Below are 19,017 nucleotides of genomic sequence, written 5' to 3' on the forward strand. Positions count from 1 at the left end.
GATGATTTCTTTCTCTTGGAAAGTGAGGTGGCCCTGCACAGTTCTCTTTTCCTCTCTCTCTTTAATTCTCTCTTCAGTTCCATGAGGAAGAGAATGAAATATCGAAAGAAAGTGGCATTGCTCTTGCCTTTAATTTCAAGTTCCAGTATTTCACCTGTGACTTATTCATGGGATTGTTGTGGTGATAAACCTAAAACCAAAATTATAACTGGAAGGTACTTTGTGAACTTACAGCCCTATGCATGTTATGCAGGATTATGTAAATCATGGTTATAATCATACTTATGTCACTTATTACCATCCTACTTATGGCTGTACCTTCTCTGTTGGATTCTACTTTTTTTTTTTTTTTAACTCCTTTTACTAGAAGGTAAGCTCCATGGGCTGGAGACCTTGTATGTTTTGCTCCCTGCAGCACCGCCAGCACCTGAAACAGTGCTGAGTACACAGAGGCAATTAGTAGATATTTATTGAATTAATTATTAATATTCTTCATCAGGAAGTAGGTAGAAACTGTCCTTAATAACTCATAAAATAGTGTTTTTACATGTAATCCGTGACTGTCCTGAATCGAGATCAGTCTGGGTGCTTGCTAAAAGGAGGTTCCTGAGGCTCACTGCAGACCTGTGAAATTAGCAGCTCTCTAGGTAAAGTCAGAGGGGGACTCGTCATTTCTAGCTGCAAGGCCCTACAGATGATTGAACCCGTAGTACATGGTGTCTACAGGAATGAATAAAAAAGCCTTCCTCTTAGTCGCTATGGCGGCTCAGGGGGCCCATACCCATGTAAGGCTTGGTGCCGGCCATGGTGGTGATGCACATCTCCACAGGTAGCATCGTAGCAATGTTGAAGTCTGTGATGTGCACGTGCCCTGCGAGGGAGAAGGACCACAGAGAACGTTAAGTTCCATTCAACCCAGCGGCAGACCACGCTTTTTTTTTTTTTATCAATAGTACCTGGAAGCTTAGTTTGTAAATTCTTGTACGCCATTTGCAATTGGGTACACAGTAAAAAGTCAATTATCCTATCCTCAAGACCAATATAGTCTAAACCAGCAACCCTCCAGGTGCCAAAACACGAAAAGGTTAATGTCTGGTTGTAAGTTTGTAGTTCAATGTCAGAAAGTTTTAACCTTGGTCTTTAAGAGCCCACGCTCTGGTAAATTCTACTTAGGCAATTTTTGCCTGTTGTCAGCATTTTAAGTTGGTACAGCCTGTGAGAATCAAGAGCAGGGTAGATAAGAACTATTTGAAGTATCAAATTTCCAAGCATCTTTACAGCATCTTGTTTTTAAAGAAACAAATGTTGTTAATACAAAGCAGACATGACTGTGGATGCATATATTTATTTCTTTGCCAAGAAAGAGTTCTTTCTCTCCTTGTTTTTCTGAATATCATTAGTAGTTTTTTGTCTGATAGTTCAGGTTGTCCCCCAGTGGTCCCCAACAAAATAATGTACAAAGGGAAAGTAGGGAAAAGTCAAGTTTTATTTTTAAAGAGGCTCTAGAAAGAGCCCTAGACTGGGAGCCAGGAGACTTAGGTCCTGGCCTGAATTCTGCTCCCAATACATCGTACACTTGCAGTTCCTTTCCTGTGTTGAACCTGTTTCCCTTAAAAGAAAAAAATTCATGGGCGGACTAGACGATCTCTAGGGTCTCTCTGCAGCGTTCACACTCGTGGCAGTATAGTGTGGGTCTAACACTTAAGTTCAGAAGGGAGCACACCCTACATAGTGTATTACGATCCTTACATTCATAGCCAGAAGTAGGATAAGCCTGTTCTGTCAGCTGTTGGCAGGAAAGTCATATGTTTTGAGAGGATCGTGAAGTGTTGGCATTTCCATTTGCATGCTTCTGTGGTTGTGATGAGATATGGTGGTAACTGGAGGGGATTCTTCTTCCATATCCCACAGACCACGCTCCCCCTGCCAACTGCACTCTCTGCTCCCTGATAGCATCCCGCCTGCCGCTAACGATTAATCTCACTGTCTTTATCACCAGGGTTTTGTGTGGTGCAAAAAGTGTTTTGTTTATATCTGATGACATTTTAATAAAGTAGCGCTCATCAAGCTGAAAGTGAAGGTATTCTTGCATAAGTTGTACCAACAGATGATTTCCAGAAATCACCCTATCATAATATAGGTTGTTTCAGTATTTTCTTTCTCTGTTTCTCCCCATGGGTCACGCTCAAAGCACTGGATCAATGTTTCACAAGGTTTGATACAAAACAGGTGAGCCTGGAGACTTAATGATTAAGAGTCTGTTCTCTGGAGTCTGACTGCCTGGCTTCAAGTCCCGGCTCTAATACTAACCAGCTATGCTACCTCAAAAAGGTGACTTAATCTCTCTGTAAAGTTGAGATGATGGTAGTCATCTTCTCACGAGGTTGTTGGGAAGATCAAATGAAATAATGCTGTGGAAGGCTTTGCTCAGCATTTGGCAGGAAGTTGCTATTTGTCATGATCAGACGCTCCAGAGTGACTTTGTGAAACTCACACTCCTGGACTTCATTCTTCCGGGACACCGATACAGTGGGACTGGTGGGAGAGCCAGGCATCCACGTTAGAAACAGAACAAGAAACTCCGCAGGTGATTCAGATGGGCAGCCAGGCATGGGATCCTCTACGTTAGCCCGAGCAGGTGTTCTAACCGACTCAGTCCTAAGATTGGCTATGCTCGTGTAGAAGGTAGAGGATGTTTCAGAGTCAGCTGGTTCTCCAAGTGCAGTCCGCAGACCAGCAGCATCAGTATCACCTGGGAAAGTGTTAGAAATGCACATTCCTGGGCCCTACCTCTGCGTACTGAATCAGAAACTCGGAGGATGGGGGCCCAGTGTTTAAAAAGCTCCCTAGGTGATGCTGATACCCAGTAAAGTTTGAGACCACACTTTTAAAAGAAGACTAGGCTTAGTAGAAGATCTTCACTGCAGTAAGTACTCACTCATTACATTTCTTTCGAATGTGGTTGAAAGAATGTTAATGTCATAAGTAGTATTTTTTACATTCGTATGATTAATTGCAAGTTTCAAAAGGTTTTTGTACACTTTAGCCTAATCAAGTAGTTCCTATTTTACAGAAGAGCTGTTTGTGGCTAAGTTCTCAGTACTTAGAAGTAGCAGAGCTAGAATGAGGATCTACAATTTGGTCCCGGACTTCTCTGGTGGGTTATAAATCGCCCAGAAACTTTTTGCGCTTTATCGTAAGACCAAATGGCTGAACAAACTAAAAGAACTATCTGCTGGTTGGCTCAGGGTTCCCCCACCAGGGTGCATCGTAAACAATGGGGAAGAATCATTTGAGGGTCAGGATCTACTGGAAACTGTTGCCTGCTGCCCTCCAGCTGAACAAGGATAGCAGAGCCCCTGGCCACCAGCCCCGACGTCTCCATTCCTGGCCCAGGATGCTGCCATGCTTCCCTGTGCTCACCGTGGGGATCCTTCTGCCATGTTCCCTTCTGTGCCGTGGAAATGAATCTGAGTTCTGGCTCACAGAGGAAGGTTCAGTCACCGGCTGATGGAGGGACACAGGAATTGCTTGGGTGTGAGGGACCACTCTGGCCTCTTCCATAAGCCCCGGCTCTGAGGGAGCCTTAGAACAGAGTTTTTCAACCTGGAACTATTGATATCTTGGACCTGATCATTCTTTGCTGTGAAGGGCTGTCCGGTGCATGGTGGAATGCTTAGTTGCATCCCTGGCCTCTGTCCACTGGGTGCCGAAAGGACTTCCCTCTCCTAGATAGAATCCTGACCATCAGAATTGTCTCCAGACATTGCCAAGTGTCCCCTGCAGGGAGAGACTGTAGAGCGAAAGCATCCCCAGTTAGAACCACTGCCTTACTGTGAAGTTTTTCAGATACAAGACTCAGAACTTCCTCACTGTGAACACCCTATAGGGAGTGATCTGCCAGTTCTTTTCACCTCTGTACCTTGAGGCACAGAATCACATTAAAAATTGGAGTTCACAGTATTGAGTCACTGAGTTTAGTCATCCTTGTGGTCATTACTTACACTCTTTTGCACTGTACCTGTGTTCAGCCTGGGGATGTTTCTCAACACAGCCCTCAAGGACACCATAACCAATTGGTTGGCGTGGCTCCTAACTTTCAAAAATTTCCTCAACTCAAAAATAGTTAGATCATGTGTGCCACATTTTTCTAGGATTCTTATTAAAAATTCATATCGTTAGGCACTAGCAGAGACTTACACACCTGATTATCTGGGGATAGGGTACAGAGTTCTACTACATAGGTGTGTGTGTGTGCATGTGTATGTGTGTATATATATAATATACATATATATATACGTATATATAGGTTTTAAGATGCTACCCACTTGATTTTTAGGTACATTTTGGGACTCTGCAAGGGAGAAGCTGTTAAGGTAGCAGGATTATTTCTTCCTCACACCCCCAAACCGAGTTTTTGCCTTTCTCTGTTCCCTGTGACTAGGGATGATATTAAGAAACCTAAATTATAGATGATGTGGTAATTGTCATTCTCTCAGATACACCAGGGAGACATTATTGCTCCTTGTATGCAGCATTTATTTCCTGAATAGCTTAGGAAAAACACAAGAATTTTAGACACTGTTGAACTGATAGAATTGGCTGGGGTACTTAAGTTGGTAGGACATGAAACCTATATATCAGGACAGTTGGTTATGAGCCCTGCAAGATCTAATGCCATCTTGGGCTCTGAACTAGTGAGTGAGACATTTAAGGAGAACAGGTATGCTCTAAATTGCAGACTTTTTTAAGTCAAATTCTGATGTATAAGGAATGTTCATTCACACCAGTGGAAGGATTCTCCATTTACAAAAGAATTTAGCTCCTTTAAATATCAACCTTTTCTGATGAACATGAACCAATATGAATTAGTAAGAGTAAAACAAAATTTCTGCCTCTTACTGATGGCGCTGAATTAGAATATAAGCTATGTGGTGTAATACGCAGCTCACTTGGAGGAACGGGCATAGGAGGTGTATTAGAGGTAAACAGTTATCCTTTACAGTTGCTAAGTCCCCATGCAAGAGGCGTACATGATCTTGTCCATAAAGGGTGAAAAGTCCATAAAGGGTGAAAAGGGTGAAAAGAAGGAGAGGAGACAGAGGAGACAAATGAAGTTTTCGAATGTGAGACCTTGGAAAATCACACCAGAAAGCACTCCCAAAGGCAGGCATTGATTTGTGGTCCAGTTGGCTGTCACAAGAGCAGCTGTGCATAATGAGCTGGGGAGCGAGGGCCACCGGGAATTTCTTCATTTCAAAGTAGTTAATTATGGTCCCTGAGCAATGCCTAAAAGCTTAATTTTTCAGAATTTGAATAAATGGAAAGTAAATAACCTCAAAAAATTATTTTTTCCAGAAAGGGAGCCCCAGGACAATGCTTAGAGAATGGCTCGCACCCTTTTTGTTTGCTTCTATCCCATTCACACATCCAGTCCTTCCCAAAGCAGTGTTTCTCTTATTGACTGCAGTGATCCTCCAGTTGAGTTTAGGATGGGAAAAAATACAGAAAAGCCCCCTCTTAAGTCATTGTCCAAACCCCAAAACTTGAGAGTGAAAAAGATCTTTGTAAATAGTACACTACATAACAGTTGTAGACTAGGACCGTCCCTCAGGCAGACCGGGATGCCTACTTGTAGTCCCTAAGTAACAGAGCCCCAGTCCAACCAAGAATAAAATGCCCTGCAAAGTGGGCTTAACCCCCTGCGTGCATGAAGGACAGGCAGAATGGGCCACTGAAAGTGTAGTTACCTGAGGATTAAGTGTCACAGAAAATTGTTTAAACACAAGACCTAAGAAGTAGCCACACACAATCTTTGGTATATCCCACCTGGAATCAAAATAATTCTTTAGTAAAGACAGGTGAGGACCCAGCTTTCACTTACGCTATATGATATAGATAAAGTCATATAAAACAAAATGAAGTCACCTAAGCTTCCTTCTGCAGGGGAGAAAGCCCCTACTACCTCATGGAGTCATACGAGCATTTAACCGTTATTGAGTGATTTCCTTGTGCACGTGGCAATCAAGCACTTTATAAACAGGGTGTCAGTGTTTACAGTTACCCTGAGAAGTAAGGACGCCTTTCATCCCTGAAGAATCTAAGGTGCAGAGAAGTTTTAGGCAACCTGTCGAGCGTTTCAGAGCTGGTGAGTGAGAGAACTGGGTTTTGAGCTCAGAACCCCATGCTCGTATCTACGATATCACACAATCTTTCCCAAGGGTAGTCTCTAAGGGTGGACAAACTCGAAGATTAATTTATTCCTGGATCTTTCTCCTAATCTACAATGACCAAGTGGACAAGAAAATGAGGAAGAGAAAGAAGTTGAATGAGAGAGAACAGGATGACCTCATGGTAGGAATAAGATGAAGCCATGTTTGAGATCCAAGACCGAAACGTTGTTCTCTGAATGGAAGGTACATTTTTTTGGTTGACAGGACCCATATGTCTCCATTCAGGGTCCTGACAAATGGTTGAGCAATATATGGGGCACAAAGGCAAGCAGGTGAGGGGGAAGTGGGGACAGAACCCGAAATCAGGCTCTGCATTACCAGTGGTCACCTTCCCAAGGCTGTGGTGGTAGGCACACAGAGCACCTTTTTGTACATCGTGCAAAGATGGCCTCTAGAGGTTGGGGGAGGCCTTGTCCACAGCTGTGAAGCTCCACAGAGTTTATCTGCACCGGTGTGAGAGGGGATCCTGCTTCCTATTTAAGGCAGAGACAGCTGGTGCTTTAATGAAAGTCACCTTCATGTTGTCTCACCATTGCCCACATTTCTGAGATTCAGAAACTATTCCCAAATGTCAGAAGCAGTAAAGGGAAGGAAGAAATAAGGCATCGGAAGAAAGTGGAGAAAATCTTTTTAGACAGTCCATAAATAAATAATGACTCCAAGCTTTGAAATTAGAGGTCATACACAAAAGTGTTTCTTAGCCCTCTGAGCACATGTGGCGTCTGGCAAATCAGGCTTAAAATGCAACTAGGTAAATAAATAATAAGTGACGGATGGTCCGTGGAGTTTCAGTCCCACTTGCAAATCCCTTTTGTAAAAGTTAAAGAGATACAGAGCTTTGCAGATTTAGGACTCCCTCCCCTAGCAGCTTTCTAAAAATTTAACAAGGATCTTATTGCCTCTGTAACATTTATAACATGCAGGCTGTGTGTCCTACAGGTCTGCTCTAATAAATAAATCCAAATGTACATTGAAATAATATTAGGAAGAGATTGTACACATTTGATAACTGTTGGTCAAAGCTTGTTCTATAGGACATCTTCAATCAGTGCTTCTTGAACTTCAGGCATTCATGTATCACCATCATGGTCATTGCCATATCCCTCTGTCACTTTCATAGCTGGGTACCAGAGATACTCTTATCTGCTTTATATCTTTCTTTAAATGGACTCATTTTTAGTAACTGAAAACCTTTGAACAGAAAACTTGATATCTCTTCTGTAAATGTGAACCCAGTTTACCCTCACAAGAAGGAAAGTCTGTCACGAATCTCTAGGTAGATACTATTGCCTACCGAATGCTCTAAGCCCCTTCTGTCTTTATGAAAAAAAAAAAAAAAGGGAGATGATTGCTATAGAGATATTAAAGCAAACTAGCACCAAAACACTGGGATGGTTTTCTTGAAGAAATCAGTAGGAATGGAAGAAAATTGAAAAGAGAATGACTTTCTCCTTATGTAAATGTAAGGCTATTTAAGGGTATACAACGTCACTGCAATAAATGATAAAGTTCCCCCATATGGTCCCTCCCACCATAAAATGGAGTTTGTACATGCAACTCAACTGAACCGAGTAAGACGCTTTTTCCCTATATAGTACTACTTTGCTGGGGATAACCAACTTGTTCTACATACATGTTATGTGGTTGATTGCAAACAAATCATTTACTTACCATGTTCATCAAGCAAAATATTGTCAGGCTTCATATCCCTAGGGGAGTAAAAAGAAAGGAGAAAGTTGCTCATAATAAAACAAAGAAACAACTAAAGGGTAAAGGTGAACTGCTTAAGAATGCTAGCGAGGAATGAATGTACTAGCCCTTCATCACTCACAGTCTCATTCAATTCTCACAGTGAATTGAGATCGTTACCATTAATACCCCCAATTTCTAGGTCGGAACTGAGGCTTAAAGAGGTTAAGTAACTTAACCCAAGGTTACAGTGCTAATAAACAGAAAAACAGGGCTCTGGATCTGGGTCTCACTCACTCAAAAGCTCAGACCCTTTTTTTTTTTTTAATATTTATTTATGTATTTGGTTGCACGGGGTCTTAGTTGCAGCAGGTGAGCTCGTTAGTTGTGGCATGTGAACTCTTAGTTGCGGCATGCATGTGGGATCTAGCTCCCCGACCAGGGATCGAACCCGGGCACCCTGAATTGGGAGCATGGAGTTCTATCCACTGTGCCACCAGGGAAGTCCCTAAAAGCTCAGACTCTTAATTTCTACAGCGTATTATATCCAAGTGTGTCAGTATTGCTCCATAGATCATCCGGCATTTATTTATTTATTTAAATTTTATGTATAATTTTTATTTTTTAAATTTTATTGGAGTGTAGTTGATTTACAATGTTTGTTAGTTTCAGGTGTACTGCAAAGTGATTTATTTCTACATATACATATATTCATTCTTTTTCAGATTCTTTTCTCATATAGGTTACCACAGAATATTGAGTAGAGTTCCCTGTGCTATATATAGTAGGTCCTTGTTGGTTATCTATCTTACATATAGTAGTGTGTGATCATACAGCATTTAAAATGTCATAAGGTAGCAGTACTAATCATCATTGTTGCCTGTGTAACTCTAGAACTTAAAGACTATAAAAAAGAGAAACAAAATGATCTATAAAGTGATTACATTTTAAACTTGCGGAGATTAGAATCTTTTTTAAGATGATGCTATAATGCCTCTAGTTGCTTAATAAGTATTATACCTGGGATTGTTAACTAAAGGATTTGGACGAGTTTTCTATGCATTGGTGAGATCCTTAAATCCGTAGAAGGGAACATAATCCACCCTCTTCCAACGAAGGCAGTAGTTTGATGGTAAATACTTAGAGGTTTGATGGTAAGTACTTAGAGGAATGGCCTGTAGAGTTTCAGAAGTCCTCAAGAAACAAATATCATTGTAAGCAGTGTTCCTCAATGAGAGCACAGCTCTGTAGTTCGTAGCAGCCCTCACTCTTCCACACTCCAGTTTTTACTGCCCTTCCCTGACGTACCATTAAAGCCCTTAAACCCAAATTCACAGAAGCCATTAGGGAAGAAATTCTGCAACAGGTTTGGGAACACATTTTCAGCCTAGTCAAGTGGCTTTTATGTCACTAGAATAAGGTGACTTTAGTCTGTGACAGACCGAGACCGTCAGAGTCCTCTTTTGAAAATATTAATGAATAACAAGCCTCTTAGCTACACACAGAACCAAGTATATGCCCCACCCAACAGGCAGGTGCATGGGCACTTCCATGAGCTTTGAATATCTTCTCGTTTAGTTTATTAGGTTCTTAAAATTAGTTCTGGATTCATAAGCGGTCATTTGTAGCTGTGGCAAATTTTTCTCTGGTTCAGGGTATAATTTGCTAAAAACATAGAGTGCAAGGTGGTTTCAAATTGCATGTTTCCCTGGCTAAACTCTCAGTATTGCAGACTCCACCCTAACCCCTTTGATGGATTTCATTATTCCAAAAATTATCAAGTCTAAATTCACTCACATGGATTAAAGGCCCTTTCATAATCTGGCTCCTGTGCCAGCCACATGGAGGGCATGGAGTCCCCTAAAAGCTCCCTGCATCCCCTCACCTTCTGCCGTTCCTTTGCCTGAATCAGAGCCCTGAACCACTGCACCCAGAAAATGCAGATTCATCCCTCACCTCTTAGCTCAGATGCCACTTCCTACAGGAAGCCTTCCCTGATTTTCCAGTTCTGAGTCAATGGCCCCTCCTGTGTGCTCTGCATGGTATGCTTATCCCATCACAACATTTATCACACTTCTATTCATTTTTTCTCCAACTGAATCATGAACTCCTTGATGGCGGGGATGGTTTCTTGATTAATACATAAACCAGGATATACCAGAGCACTCCAGCGCACCATTGAACACTCTGCAGTTTAAAGCTCGAGGTAAACTAGCCATTAGGTCTTGCCACCTCTTTCGGACCTGTACCAGTGAGCATCAGGTAGTGTCTGCCAGGCGAGGAGGAGGCCCTGAGGAGCCCTGCCAGGAAGGGAGAGACTTGGGTGTGGCAAGATGAGCACAATGATTTCGTGGCCTGAATTTATGAGGGCTTGCTAGGAGAAATGAATTGCTGTGGGTTTGGCACTTTATGGGCTTTCTATTAAATCCCTAGGTGCAATTTTTAAAATTTGTTATAGCCACACTTCGTGATATCCACTACTTTCCCCAGAAACTTCCTTGCAGCTTAAAGAATAATATGGAGATCAGAGAGGTCATAGTTTAAGGTGATATGTCCTACTTCAATCTTATATTCATTTATTTATCAAACATTTATCTACTTTGATAAGTCACTGTGTTAGGATATGAGAAATATAAAGATAGATGAGACATAGTTCCCTCAGGGATGGGGAGGGTAAGAAAGGTTCAAAAGGAACCATGCCAAAGGGGTTTAAAGTGGTAAAGAGGCATGTTTATTACTAAATTCAGAGAAAAACTATGAGGAAAATCTAAGAAAAATATAAAAGAAAAAGTGGACTTTTAACAGAAAAATAAAGTATATAAGCATAGATTCTAAGTACATAGTTTCTCTAAAAAGTGATGAGTAACCTCTAAGTCACTACAGGGTGAATGGCAGTGTGATAAGATTGTTTATTCATGCAGTAGGAGAAAGGAAATGAAAATAAACCCAGGTGCTGTATTAAAATTCCTGCTAGAACAAGTTGAGATTTTCTAGTTCAGAATTTAAGCACCACTTCTTATATTTTCTGTCTTCTCCAATAATCCTAAATGGTTTTCTTCATTTAAGGCAATCTATAAGATGGTTTAACTGGGTAGTTACCAAACCTGGGTGTATCTAGGATCACCTGGGGAGCTGAAAACAACATGCACCCCAACTGTTTCCTCACCCCCATTTCCTTAATCATTCCTTTGTCATCACGACGGCCTATCCACCGGGCAGCATGACCTTCTATCATACACCTTTTATCACCAGACCCGACCCAGGGATTCTAGACTAATAATATGTAAAACTTCCTGCCTGATGTTTCCATCTGTATGTTTAGCAGCCATGATAAATATAAATATAATATGTCCTAAAGAGAACCTTTGATATCCACCAAATCCCACACAAACACCAAAAAAAACCCATGAAATTAATACTTGATCTAGTAATTCTACTTCTGGGTATATACCCCAAAGAAGTGAAAGCAGGTATTTGAACAGATATTTGTACACCCGTGGCAGCACTATTCACAATAGCCACGAGGTGGAAACCACCCGAGTATCCATGGCTGGGTGTATAGATAAATGTGGTATATACGTATGGAATACTATTCAGCTTTAAAAAAGAATAAAATTCTGATACAGTCTCTAACATGGATGAACCTTGAAGACATTATGCTAAGTGAAATATGCCAGGCACGAAAGAGCGGTTATTGTATGATTCTACTTATATGAGGTCCTTAGAATAGTCAAATTCACAGAGACAGAAAATAGAATAGAGGTTCCCAAAGGTTGTGGGGAAAGACGGATTGATGATTTATTGTTTAATATTTATAGAGTTTCATTTTGGGATGACAAAAAAGTTCTGGAGATGGACGGTAGTGATGGTTGCACAACAGTATAAATGTCCTTAATGTACTTTGTCACTTAAAAATGGTTAAAATGATAAATTTTATGTGATGTATATTTTACTACAGTGAAAAAATACTTATACATAGACACACATTAGAATTACCATCTCCAGCGCTACCACCATCATCATACTGAAGTCTGCAATAGTATAATACCTTGTTCTTCTTGCTTCTCCTCTTGTCCCCTGACAATCCATTATCCACATAGCAGCCAGGGTGGTGTTTTTCTTTTTTTTTTTTTTTTCAGGGTGGTGTTTTTCATTACACACACCTTCCCTGCCTAATGACTCCATTGTCTCCCAACCCACATGGAATAAAATCCGAACCATTTACCCCGGCCTTATGTGACCTGTAGGTGCTCTAGTCCTGCGGAGCCCTGAGCTACATCTCATAGCCACACACCATGCTCCAACTGCACTGTTCTTCTTGGTCTTCTTCACACGTTGTCCCCTCTGCCTGCAATCCTGTCTCCCTAGACCTTCAGGTGGCTTGTGTCTTCTTGTCATTCAGATCTTGGCTAAAATATCACATCCTCCAAGTTCTTTCTTGACCACCCAATCTAGAGTAGTAGCCCTCTCCATCCTCATCTCTTCACTTCCACCTTATTTTCAGCACAGCACTATCATTACCTATTTTCTTCTTTATTTGTTCAATATTTGTTTTCCCCCCAGGTTCTCAGAGCAAGGACATCTTTTCTGTGCTGTAGCTCCTAGGCTCATCAAAGTGCCCAGAACAAAGTCAGTGTTTAAATAAATATTTGTCAGAAAAATGAGTAAATCTAGTCCCTTGGCTTCTCAAACTTCTGGAGTAATAAGCCATGTATTTCTTTTTCTCCCAAGAAGAGAAAAACAAAAACAAAAGAATAAGAACAATGACAACAAAACACCCTCCATATGCCAGATGCACTGTATTTACTGTTGGCAACGAAAAAAACCCATCATTTGCAGAGCGGTAAAGTACACTTTTGGGAACACACACATTCTGTAGAAATCCTTCATTGCATCTTGATTTGATGAAACAGAAAAGTCCAGGTCCTGCTGAATCAGCTGATTCTTACTGTAAGAACTACAAGTAGCAGTGTGGAAATGCAACACTCCCTGTGGCAGGGTCCGAGGCGGAACTGACATATCTGCTGTTCTCACCTGAATGACTTTAACAAGACATTAGCAGAACTTAATAGGCTAATTACATCCCTTCACTGTGCCTACCCTGGAATCAGGTTGCTCACCCTGCAATCTGATATGGGGTATTGTGAGAAGAGGGAGCAGGAAAATCAGTGTATCCTAATGAAACTCAACTTCTTCCGTGTCCCACGGCTTTCTGACAGGTCCACAGTTTGGATTTAATTCTTTGTCACATAATGCTCTCCTGGATTGGGTCCTCTCCAAGTTCTTGAGAGGGGGAAAATATTATACGTATAATATTTTACTTATATATTTATATAATGTTATTTTATAATATCGTATTTATCGTGCATATAATATATTAATTACAGTGTTACATGAAGGCTATTGGTCACATAAACAGACCCATGCTAAGAAAAGAGAGGTTTGGGGGTGTGAGAGTGTGATGGGAAATTGTAAGCAAAAACATGTAATTTCGAACAGGAAACAGAAGTGAAAAGATGCCAGGACTGGATTAGTAAGGGCCAGGTATCATCCTCCAACTTTCTTACCACCTGGATGCCGCTTCTTTTTTTTTTTTAATTGAGACATAAGTGACTATTATATCAGTTTCAGGTGTGCCATATAATAATTCAATATTTGTGTATATTCTGAAATGATCACCACACTACGTCTAGTTAGCGTCCATCACCACACATAGTTATGAATTTATTTTTCTTGTGATGAGAACTTTTAAGATCTACACTCTTAGCTACTTTCTGGCTACTTCTTTTTGTTGTTACTCAATCCCAGCCTTTCCCACAGTTTGTTCAAGGTAGTATTAGTTACAGAAGCCATTACAAGGAAGTGAAGTAAAGAGACTGAAGGCTTTCAGGCTGTGTTGGTAAAGGACCTCCATGTCCAAGGGAAAAGATTGATTAGCAATGCCTGGTGTTGGGGCTAGTCCATAAGAGTGTTTTCAAACTGCTGTGCTTCCCATGAGTCAAGAGAGTGGTTATAGCTATTATTTATTGTCCATGCTGTGGCAGGCACATGGCAGGCACTTGAGAGACAGCATCTCTCTTATTCTTCTTAACAGCTCCATAACTTAGATATTATACCCATTCTTTTTTTTTTCTTTTTGCGGTACGCGGGCCTCTCACTGTTGTGGCCTCTCCCGTCGCGGAGCACAGGCTCCGGACACGCAGGCTCAGCGGCCATGGCTCACGGACCCAGCTGCTCCGCGGCACATGGGATCTTCCCGGACCGGGGCACGAACCCGTGTCCCCTGCATCGGCAGGCGGACTCTCAACCACTGCGCCACCAGGGAAGCCCTACACCCATTCTTGCAAATGAAGAAGGGGGAGCTCAGAGATGGTTCAAGATTTTAAGTAACAGACAGAACTGGGATTACAACCCAAAACTGCAAGGTACAGGCTTCCCTGGTGGCGCAGTGGTTGAGAGTCCGCCTGCCGATGCAGGGGACACGGGTTCGTGCCCCGGTCCGGGAGGATCCCACGTGCTGCGGAGCGGCTGGGCCCGTGAGCCATGGCCGCTGAGCCTGCGTGTCCGGAGCCTGTGCTCCGCGACGGGAGAGGCCGCAATAGAGAGAGGCCCATGTACCGCAAAAAAACAAAAAAAACACTGCAAGGTGCAATCTTAGTTTATATCTCAAACTTTCATATCTTACTTCCTCTCAGGAGAGAGAATGTCCTAACATACCCAGGGGTCTGGGGTGTGGTTGAAATTGGTCTGCAGCAAGTTTAATTTTTTTCATAATTTCTATGGTATATTTGAAAATCATATAGACTTTGCACCCTACTCTATAATATATCCATATCTCTTTTAATATAAAAGTAAAATTCCACCTTTCTTACTCTGGATAAATCTGTAGTTCTAGGAAGGAGAATCCCCAGCAGTACAATAGTACAGACATTCTAGCTTGAGAAGTATGGCCATGTACCACCATCCCAGAAACTTGAGAGTTTTAACCATTTTGTAGTCTCTGGAGGCAGAATGTTTATATACCAGTATATGGACTAAACGTGTGCCTTGTATATGCCATACTGTATTGTACTGTGTGGTGTGTTTGTGTGTGTGTGTAGAATACAGTTAGTAATCACAAATGTTTCTATCCCTTCCCAGGCATTACTAGGTTTATTTGGGAAGCAGTAGAACCTAGATGTTAAGAGTGGGGCTCTGGAGTTAGATGACCCAGTTTCAAATCTCAGCTGAGAACTTGCTGGTTCTGGGACCTTGGGCAAGTTAGAACCTTGTATAATGTACATTGTGATTACCCTCCTAACATGCATTCTTTATTCTCTTAATCATTTCAGTTCTAATTTGGGTATTTAACCTCTCTGCCACACACACACACACACACACATACACATATACACACACGCTGTAGTCCCTTTGTTTGGGGGAGTCTATCCCACGCTTGACTTTAGGAGACGGTTCTGTGACTAAGGCCTAAGCTAGTGAGAGTTATGCCACTCCACAGTCCTGGTTATTGGTTCTGGGATGGGCTGTAACGCTTATTTAAGCCATTAAGCAGGAAGAAGCGTTAAGCTATGGGCTTCTGAGGAAGAAGTTTCCTTGCTGTCCTGGGGAAAGCTTTTAGCAGGTGTGTGGTTCATTGGATTTAAAGGAGTTAGCATAGAGTCCCAGGCTGACGTGCTGGATCAAGATAGCCTCCAAGTCTGGCGTACATCTGGACTTGCAAGTATCATAGAATAATAAATCTCCTTTATTGTTTAGTCTCATGTGAGTTAGTTTTCTATTGAGACTAGAAACATGTCTGGTAATATGTTTCTGAGACTCGGCCCCCTGAATCTATAACTCGAGGACAGCAATAGTATCTGCTTTATAGAGCTGTTGTGAAGATTTAGTGAGATGGTGCATGTAAGACTTCTAGTTTCGTATCTGGCACATAGTAATTGTTCAACTGACTTTCAGAAAACATTGAACAAGTAATTAGGAAGTGTCAGTGTAGGAAGGGCTAGATGGCAAGAAACGGGTGTTAAATTGAGGACGATAAATGATGAATAGTTGTGTTCAACTATCATGGAGCCATTGTGATGTACTCATGATGACAGATCTCCTTTAATGCAACAAGTGAGATGAGGATAAGCCCTTTGAATACTTTATTCCCTATTATCCTCTAACAACCTTATGAAGTAGGTATAATTATTACCCTTATTTCATAGATGGGACCACTGAGGCACACAGAGGGCTAATTCCAGGAACGACTGCATTGTCATCCACTATTATGAGAAGAGTCAGGATTCCAGTTCATGTTTACCTGACACCAGGAGTGATATTCAAAATACTTAACAAGGAACAAACACTAATCACAGCAGGGCACCGACCATAAGGAATCCTGGAGGCTAGAGATAAATTACCAGTAAGATTACGAGTGGGTGACGACTAATAGAAGCCCTGTCTGACTTGACACCTTACTTAGTTCAGCTCCAATGAGCAGCAGGGGAACCAGGAGGCTGATTGTGAGTCCACAGAAGGAAGAACTTTCTAAAAATTCAGCATGTCTAAAAATGAAATCATCTACCTTACGTGGTCATGAGTATCTCACCTCTGAAGTGTTTAAAAGCTAGGAAGACAATTCCTTGTTGCAGAGGTTGTGGAAGAAATTCTGCCTTTGGATGCAGGTAGGACTTGATCTCTACGTTAACCTCTAACATCCCAAGGTTCTGTAATAGCCCATAGTTGTTTTCCAACTGGCAGGAAAATAGTGTGGCTTCCCTTTATTAGCCATCCCTGATTTTCTGAGCAATGTAATAAAGGCTTGTCATATTTTTCCCGCTTTAATATATATGACATTATTAAATCTACTTCACAAATTAGAGAAATAGATCTCAGGGCTTATTAATTTTCCTAAAGTCATACAGCTAATAAGTGGACGAAGCCCCAAACTGAGCCCTGATCTGACTAGTCCAAAGCCCCTTACCCTGTCTACTATGTCATACTCTGCTTTCAAACGAGAATATTGTGTTTTCTTAATGGTTGTATTATAAGATAAATGTGTAATTTTGGTGATGATGTATTCTAGAGTATGAGAAGGAACAGTATGTTTTCCCCATAGTTTAGTGCAAGGAAGGTAATGGAAGCAAACGGATATAGTGTATCAATATTAATCAATAGCTATAAATTTATTGAACACTTTCTATGTAGGTGTTGTGCATACGTTAGAATTTATCTCCACCACAGCCCTGTAAATTACGTATAGGTTTCTTCATTTTACTGATATAGCAAATGAGGGTCAGAGATGCTAAGTAACTTGCCCACAGTTGCCTCTCTTGTAAGTGGAAGAGCCATCATATAATTCTAATGCCATCAGTCACTGCTTATGATGGACACCTTGCAAATAGCCTTGCTATGGGCATATGAATATCATGGTGGACAACTACATGATTTGAGCATATAAAATATCTTCATATTATTCTGTTTACAAAGGATATGACTATATGTATATATTTGTATATTCCTATACATATAGTGATAATTCTATAAAAGATTATCAGTATATATTTAATGCTCAACCAAATAAGGCTAGAAATAAACCACATTAGATTACCACTGGGTTTTTATTTTCTGCAATACTTTTCTATATTCCCCCACAAATTTCTAAAATAAACATGCCATCTTTATCGATTTGAACCAAAGTATTACATAAAAATCTTATTATAAGATATTACATAATATCTTCTCATTACTTTTATCAATGAAGACACTATTTTGTTTTTCTTTTAAGTACCAGCCTAATAGCTAGAACACATGACTTCTTATCATAGCCATCTCTCTGATTTGCCTTGTGACCTTGGGCATATCACTTACTTCTCTGGGCCACAGTTTTAGCGTCTGTACCGGGGTTGACAAACTATGGCCCATGGGCCAAATGTAGCACATCATCTGTTTTTGTATGGCTATGAGCTAAGAAGGGATCCTACATTTCTAAATAGTTGAAAAATAAAAAAGAATACTATCTTATGACACATAAAAAATCATGTGAAATTCAGATTTCAGTGTCTGCAATAAGGTTTTATTGCAACACAATCATGTTCATTTGCTTACATATTATCTGGACGCCTTCACTCTACAATGGCAAAGTCAATGAGTTGTGACAGACCCTATAGCCTACAAAGTCTAAAACATTTGCTATCTAGCCTTTTACAGATAAAGTATGCCAATCCCTTACCTACAGAGGGAGCAAGGTGAACTAATAATCTCCAGGCTCTTTTTTGCCCTAGTATCTAGAATAGCTCGTGGATCCCATTCTCTATGATTTCCATCCTTATTTTCCTACCACCCACTGTGAATGTTCTATCCTTATCTCCAAACTGATTACAAATTCAAATATGTCCCCTTTCCTGACTGGCTCTGTATTTTCATTAAAGCACAAATAAGAAATAAGTTTGAACTAGAGCCTTTGTGAGAGCATGGGAAGACAACCTGATTTCGGCTCACCTCTCCTGTGGCTTCTTGAACCACGCTCCCCCTTTCTTACATGTTCCAACCACAGAGGCCTCTGTTCTGCTCCAGGACACCTAACAAACTTCCACCTTAGAGCTGCTTGTCCTGCAAGGCTTGGCTCAAATGCCACCTACTGGCGAGGCTTCTTCGAGAGCAATGACTCTCACCCCCAACTCTGCACTCTTTTTCTTAGATTCTTGTTTATTTCCCATAAAGCACTCAACAGACTCTGTAACTAACATGATTATTTATGTATTTGTTCATTGTTTATGTTTCTGTATTATAGTCATTGTCCATCTCCTCAACCAAACTGTAAGCTTTAAAGGGACAGAAACCATGTTTTTAATCTTCAAAAACTCTTCATACTAAGTGAAGTAAGTCAGACAGAGAAAGGCAAATATCATATGATATTGCTTATATGTGGAATCTAAAAAAATGTTACAAATGAACTTATTTACAAAACAGCAATAGAGTCACAGAGGTAGAAAACAAACTTATGATTACCAAAGTGGAGGGGGGAAGGGATAAATTAGGAGTTTAGGATTAACATATACACACTACTATATATAAAATAGATAACCAAGAAGGACCTACTGTATAGCACAGGGAA

The 19,017-nt window shown here is 40.9% G+C and overlaps 1 protein-coding gene across 2 annotated transcripts in view; it reads right to left on the minus strand.

The window, feature by feature from the left end:
• Window positions 1-19,017, minus strand: part of STK32A (serine/threonine kinase 32A) — a gene marked incomplete at both ends in the record, with an annotated part of 115,197 nt that overhangs the window by 23,436 nt on the left and 72,744 nt on the right. Inside the window, 2 exons of one of the 2 annotated variants that reach the window (XM_082835399.1) lie at window positions 782-871; window positions 7,905-7,942. In XM_082835399.1, the coding sequence (XP_082691525.1) occupies window positions 782-871; window positions 7,905-7,942 (128 nt within the window). The remainder of the gene's footprint in view (window positions 1-781; window positions 872-7,904; window positions 7,943-19,017) is intronic. The other variant, XM_082835400.1, reaches the window with a different exon arrangement.

The sequence above is a fragment of the Leucopleurus acutus genome, assembly GCF_964270905.1.
Source record: "Leucopleurus acutus genome assembly, chromosome: 3".
NCBI classification, from domain to species: domain Eukaryota; kingdom Metazoa; phylum Chordata; class Mammalia; order Artiodactyla; family Delphinidae; genus Leucopleurus; species Leucopleurus acutus.